Raw genomic sequence first — 7,575 nt, forward strand, 5'->3', positions numbered from 1 at the left:
TTGTTCGTTTTTGCTAATGTAATTGTCTCTAAAACTATACTGATAACGTTTCAATTCTTTTTTACTCAAGATTTGTACTTCTGAAATGAAATTGGGGTTAAATTTTAATATAAAATTTAACAATTTTCTTATTCTTACTCCTAGTCGTTTAGGGCTAAGTCCACTAACCGCGTTTGTACTTTTTAACTGACGGGATGATGTTCTTTTTAACTCAACTGACTCTATTCCTTTCTTTGTTATAAGCAATTTTAGACTATTTATTTCGCATTCTGATCTACGTATCTCTGTTTGTTTTTTAAACAGTTCAAAAATGTGCAAATCTTTGATCGAATGCATTTTATACTTTTCTCGATTTTGCAGTGTTGATTCCGTTTTTCTCTTTTTAAAAAAGATTCTGGCAATTTGTTTTACTTTTGCTTCTAGAGGCTGAAGTGTTGTCTTGCTACTGATTCCGTAGTCTAAAACACCATAATTTAGTATTGGTTGTACGTAAACTTTATATGTTACAAGAAGCTGTGCAGTTGTTAAAATTGATCTCAATTTATAAAACAATCCAGAAAATTTGGACAGTTTCGCACATAATTCGAGGATATGGCGATTAAAATTAAGTTTTTCGTCAATATGTACTCCTAAGTATTTTAAAGACGTTTTTTGACAGATCGCATCATTCTGCAAAATTATCTCTTGTTGAGAAGATTTTCTGATTGCATTCAAATTCACAAGATGCGTTTTTTCTAAATTGAGTGTCAGTTTGTTTTGCAAAAAATTGTCGGCTACAGATTCTAATGACTTCTCAAATTTTTCTTTACTTGAATACACATTTTGCTTCAAAATAGCGTCATCAGCAAACAAAATTGCAGTTGAGTCACCGCAGAACTCCTGAATATCATTTATATAAACTAGAAAGAGCAGTGGTCCTAGCACCGAGCCTTGCGGCACTCCATATTCAATTGGTAAGAATTCCGACCTAAACTCAACCGATTTGACACATCGTTGTCTGTCACTCAGATATGATTTCAGTAATTTATGTACAGGTCATCTCATTCCTATGTTTTCTAGCTTTTCAAGGAGCAAATTTTGTTCAACTGTATCAAATGCTTTCTTCAGATCTATGAAGACAGCCTTCACTTCTTTAAATCCATTTTCCCAGTCTTCTCTGATTCCCTCGAGGAAATTAACTAATGCATCAGTAGTCCCTCTTTTTTGTCGGAACCCAAATTGATTTTTATTAAGCAAATCGTATTTCTCGAGGAATGCGGTCATTCGATCACAGAGTAATTTTTCTAGTATTTTTCCAATCGTTGGTAATAAACTAATTGGCCTGTAGTTCTGAGCTTCATAAGCATTCCCGCACTTATGTATAGGAATTACTACTGCTTTTTTCAAACATTTTGGTAAAGTTCCTTTTTCGAAACACTTATTGACTAGAAACGTCAATGTAGGAACTATAGCATATTCTATTTTTTTAAGTATAAAGTTGTTGAGACCGTCACAATCAGTGCTATAATTATTTTTTAATTTTTTAATGACTAGTGATATTTCGGCTTCATTTGCTGAGGTCAAAAACATGCTGTTTAAAGTTCTTTTTTGTCTTCCGTTTTTTCCAGGATCAATTAATTTATTCGATAAAATTTTTCCGATAGTTGTGAAGTAAATGTTGAAACCTTCAACCTGTTTCTCTGACAACTCTTCTTGTTCTTTTCGCGTATTTCCACTCAATGTTCTCATTGTATTAAAAAAGCTACTGGAATTCTTTTGTGCGTTTCTGTGCAACATTTTCTGATAATAGATTCTTTTGTTTTCTTTTATTTTCTTTCTCAGCTTATTCCTGATTTTATTGAACTTCTCCTTGTTTTTATTATTTTTGTGTCTCAAGAACATCTGGAATAAGCTCTGTTTTTTTGCTGCTAAATTTTTTATACTGTTGTCAATCCAATTTGGTTGCTGAGAAGGTTTTGATTTTTTCAATGGAATGTAATTGTCAACTTCCTCAATGATAGCCTCTTGAAACTTTTCAAAAGCAAGATCACAATCCAAAGCAAAAAAGTGCGACATAAGTCTGCTTAATTTGTCTCTTATTTTAAAAACCATTTTTTCTAAAATTAAGTGGTTTTCAAGAGCCGTCCAATCCCTGTAAACTTTGTTTTTCAGTGGTACAGTCTTTTCCACGTAGTCAGAGAACACGATTTGGACAGTATAGTGATCCGTTACAGCTGACTTGATGATTTCAATTTCTACTGTCTTCGAGCAGTAAACTACGTCAATATTAGTTCTCGACTTTCCGCTTTCTCTAGTATACCCAACGTTAGACATATTCCTTAAGTTGTAAGAACTAAAAATGTCTTTTAATTTTGTAAGCTTGATGTTATTGCTACTATGGTCAATGTTAAAATCTCCGCAAACAATGTGTAACTGTTCCGGTTCCGGAGTTAGTTCTTCAAAAAACATCTGCAAAGTTTCCGATATTTCATTTATACTTGTATTTGGTTTGATATAGATCACTGTTAATAAAAAACTTTTGCCATTTTTTGTGTTGATTTTCACAGTTAAAATTTGAATACTGGTACAGCCAAACTTTTTAATAATTGTTTGTTGTAAATCTAATCCTACAAAGATCCCAACCCCTCCTCCTTTAGAGGCATTTCGGTTGCTTGTAGCAATCTCCTGGTAGCCATCAAGGTTAATGCACTTTGTGTTAGATTGGTCCTTGAGCCACGTTTCCGTCAAACATATTGCTAAAGGTTGACTCTCCTGTTGTTTTATCAACACTTCAAACTCGTTCAAATTTTTGTAGATTGATCTGATGTTTTGCAAGATTATTTTGTTTGCACTCATTTTGAAAATTTTTTTCCTTGAACACATTACCAATTTTTAATTTTCTATCAGGGTTTCAAATGCATTTTTGTCAAACCTAAAAAAGAGAGAAATCCAAAACTTGTAAATTTGGACAAAAAATAGAGTAAAAAGAAAAAAGAAGAAAAAAAAATCAATAGGAATGTATGAATGTGAATGACCGCGGATATCGCAGGCCTCCACAAAAAAAAACTGAGTTTATTTCTTTTTCTAACCTAAATTAATTTCAGAGTTGCGGATATCGGAAACTTTGACTTTTTAATTCTAAAAAAATTCTTTTAATGAAAAACCTAAAAATGCAAATCATCTAAGGCATCTTTGTCTGCGGATATTGCTAGACATATATTGACACTAAAACATTTTAAAATTTCCATCTAAATTGTCTCTTTGCTGCGCATACTGTAAGCAGGAAGGGGTTTGATTTTTCTACGTAAGGCGACAGGTATACCCCTAAAATTTTCTCATCTTACCATCTTACCATTCAGCTGCGAATATCGCGAGCTAAAAGGAAAATGAGAACTTGCTAGGACAATGAGAAATAGGACAATGAGAAATAGGACAATGAGATAAGAGGTCTAAAATGAAAGAAGACATATGCCTTAAACTTACTACCATCCCATCTTGCTGCGAATATTGCGAGCAAAACGAATGAGTAGGAACATTAAAGTCTCATTATTTTAGTACTGCTACTGTGTGGGGTTATTATGAAATTTACTACAAAAGATTATTTAATAATCAGAACAAAAAATTTAAGTTTCCACTGTTAATGTATGGAGTTACGCTATTGAGTTCATTTTTTCATTGGTCTCTTGTTATCAGGTGAAAACCTCTCTTGACCCTTTTCACATGAGAGCTCTTCCACTTCCTTCATAAATTTTCGCTTGTTGCGTCCACTCTCCCGGAAGACAGGATTTTGGATTTTATTCAATTCGTCCACGTTATTTACTGCTCTAAAGGATGTTTCATTTTGCAGATTCTTAACCATAACTGACACTGTACAAATTTTTGTTGAGGTAATCATTCCCATTTTCTTCGCCTCACTGTTTATTTCTGCTTCATATTTAGGCAGTCTTTCATTAATGTATATATTAAGATTATTTAGTGGACTCTTGATTTTCTTAAGTTTCCTCTTTGCACCAAAAACCCTATCTTTTTTGTCAAAATAGACAAACTTGCAGATCACTGACTCTGGGCATCCATTTGCTGCTGTGCCGGGTAATATATGACATGCTTTAATTCTGTTTTCGTCAAGTTTGATATTCAGAAAATTTTCAAAAAATTTCAATGTGTTTCGCAACACATTTCGACTGTCTCTTGAGTCAAAGGGTGGATTGCAGATTATAACACAGTCCTTGCTAGTGTAACGTTCCTGAGCTCTCAGTCTGTTGTTTATTTCAACCTGTTTTTTTCGAGATCAACAGTTTTTTGTTCCTGTTTTTTGTTCGTGTCTATTAATCCGGACACTACTTTCGATAGTTCATCAACTTTTTTAGTCAAAACAGTATCACCACTCATACCTGTTGCAGTATTTGAAAAATCGCTGGAAGATACTTCACCATCCATGTTGTTGCCTTTCTTCCTCAGTAATTGATAAATGCTCTTTAATAAATAAATCAAAGGGTAATTGTTCAAGGAAATAAAATAAATTACTCAACTTTCATTTGGTTTCTACTGAAATTTCCAATGCTTTTTACTTAAAGAATAAGAGGAAATTGCAATAGGGTGGATATAAACTGTACTTCTTAAAGCGCACTTTGTCGGAATTCTAAACAATCAAGCACTATTGTTTTCTTGTTTAGCAACGGTTAATAGAGCTTCAAGAAATATGACGCAATCAATGTTTTGTTTTCTATGCAGCTTGAATGAAAGAATTAAGAAAGAAAAAAAGAACCGACTGTTCGCTTTTACTGTTTTACGCTTCTCCCAGCTGCAGAGGAATAGCCGCGCACAACAACAAGCTCAGCTGTGCGCGGCGGCTAAATGCTTAGCGATATAGCTCGAGCAGTAAGAGCTAATGCTTAGCTTATATCCTCATATTATTAGTACATACAATTATTCGCTATATTAGATAGTGATGACTGTAACTAAGTACTTGTTTCCAATTCAACATCCACGCATTTTTTTTACTCTAAAACCATGAAAGGTACCATATCTGGTACCTTACTTGTCATGAAAGGTACCATATATGGTACCTTACTATCCATGAAACGTACCATATATGTTATCTTACTTGCCATGAAATGTACCATATATGGTACCTTATTAGCCATAAAAGGTACCATTTTTGGTACCTTACTAACCATAAAAGGTACCATATATGGTACCTTACTTACCATGAACGGTACTATATATGGTACCTAAGTTACCATAGAAGGGACCATATATGGTCCATCAAAGCCATTCAAAAAACTATATTTGTTCAATATTCATATGGAAACTTACGCATCACAGAAAGTATCATATGTGCTGCCTCAATAATCATACCAAGAACATAAACAGTTTTTTTGTGGCTTTGATGGACGACCATATATGTTCCGTTCTATGGTTATTAAGGTACCATATATGGTATCTTTTATTGTACGTAAGTTTAGTCAACCAGGGTTACAAGCCGCCTCATTGATCTTCTTTACGGCAAACGAGCTTGGACCTTTAACAGTCGGTAGCTGTTGACACTTTCAAATGCATATTTATTGACTCTACAATTTCAGATTCAGACTTTGAAACAACTGAGTATGATAAACCGTTGAGAAGCAACGTTGTCTTGGTAACAGTTGAATTTTCTTAACACAGACCAAATTTGCCAAGATTTTTCATAATGTGACGTGTGTCAAATTGTCATCAACCACCTTTGTCATATGCATAGACGTATTCATTATTGCACTGACATTTTGTGTTTCAGACATTCGAGCGGCTTCAGCCAGAGCGAGTATTTAGTCTACAAAGAGAGTCAAGTGCGCATGCGGTTCCTGTGCGAACTAGATTGCAACTAAACAAGAAAACTGTCGATAACAGATGCTGAACAAATTCAAATTGGTAGCCGATCTTCTCAATTTCGATGAAAAAATGTAAAAAAGAGCAAATTTTATTGATGCACTAACTTCATTTCACGTCGAAAAACTATAAACATTATTTTGAAAAGAAATTAACCCGTATTATTACAACCGATAATTTTTACCTTTTAGTTTTCAAAAATGTTCCTAAGGAATTAACTTCTGAACAGGTTGTGCTGAAAATATTATCATATGATTGTATCACACATTTATCGAAGTCTAGTCTACAAATACTCTACAAAGTTATGCTGTTTCTAGGTCATTTAAAAACCGAATTAATTGAAAGATAAGTTCTGTAATAAACTTTTTTGTATCAAAATGCGAATCAATGATCTTGTCCTATATGCTGCTACCAGAAGAATTGATTTCATTCTTAATTCTGCAAGATGACCCACAGTCGTGTATTGGAGAAAGACACTATATTATTAAAAACAGCCATTTATCATTTTTTTTTTGAAAAATTGAAACTACAAAATATATACAAGTGCTAGTTTTTACAGTCTACGTATCACAGTGTACTAAATTGCTAATGATATTCCAAATTCTGTTTCAAATTATATACTGTTTAAACTATCTTAAATTCCTCCTTTCATGTATGAGTGAGACACTGTTTCCCGAATATTTAGAAAATTATGTTGTGTGAAAAATTAAATATTGTTAAAAATTAACAATCAAATACTTCTCGTTTTGGTTTGTCCCGAAAGACAAGGGGAAACTATTGCAATTGTGTGTGTGTGACCTTTTACGCAAAGTTCAAAGTTTTTGATTGTCCGCCGAGTAGATATTTTTTCAACAGGTCGCGAAATGAAGTGGTGGGAAGGAATTTTTGGAGAAGAGCTAGTAGGATTTTGTCCTTCTTTTTGTAGGGTAGTAGATAATAAACGACAACAGCAACAGCAGCTGAATAGCTGTAAGAAAACCTCAAATTTTTTACCACCTTTTTGCAATTTTGCACCAAATCGCAAACATGTCTGTTTTTCAAAAAAAAAATCGTAAAATCGAATTTCATAAATTTTAAAAAATCTAAATTCTAAGAATATTCTAAAGATTCTAATATATTAAGTTCTAAAATATTTGTTATGTTCCATCTTTGTCTAATAACCACCTTTGGTCTATTGTAGCTCTGCTACACTTTATGATTTTGTCTTCATCTCGTTCCTCGCATCAGACTTTTGGACCATTTTCCCTTGTTCTTAGCGTTTTGTTAGTATTCTGCGGTGCACTCTAAATTCTTTAATTATCCTGTTATGCTGCATTGTTCCTCAGCTCTGACAATCATAAGTAACAATACTCCCTTTTTTGAAACTTTTACAAGTCTTTTTTTGATAAAAATTAATGTTAAAAATTTTTGTCTAATAAACTAAATTCTTTTTGCATCAACTTGTTCCGTTGCAAACCGAAATTTTGTATGGAAATGCTGATTTTTGAAACGAATGGGGCAGTTCTCTTGTACGCGTGCAAATTGTTTGACGTGGTTTTAAGTCAAGTTTCTCCTTTTTCTTGGCTGTGGATGTTTAATTGCTCTCAAACGAAGTTTGTTGCAATTAGATTAGTCCTGTTGGTCTTTATTTTTTATGCGATTTTTCGTTTGAACCATTTTTAGTCTCCCATTTGACTTTTAGTCCTCAAAAATGGGATAAAAAAGTTAAGCCCAGCGGGCATTAAGTGCTCT

The 7,575-nt window shown here is 33.3% G+C and overlaps 1 protein-coding gene across 1 annotated transcript in view; it reads left to right on the forward strand.

The window, feature by feature from the left end:
• Positions 1 to 6,584, forward strand: part of LOC142337746 (protein mono-ADP-ribosyltransferase PARP3-like) — a 48,516-nt gene extending 41,932 nt beyond the window's left edge. The window contains 1 exon segment of the mRNA XM_075387230.1: positions 5,753 to 6,584. Within this exon segment, the coding sequence (XP_075243345.1) occupies positions 5,753 to 5,843 (91 nt within the window). The 3' untranslated portion in view covers positions 5,844 to 6,584.
• Positions 6,585 to 7,575: the final 991 nt, after the last annotated feature.

Source organism: Convolutriloba macropyga, chromosome 4, assembly GCF_964194025.1.
Source record: "Convolutriloba macropyga chromosome 4, txConMacr16.3, whole genome shotgun sequence".
NCBI lineage: Eukaryota > Metazoa > Xenacoelomorpha > Acoela > Convolutidae > Convolutriloba > Convolutriloba macropyga.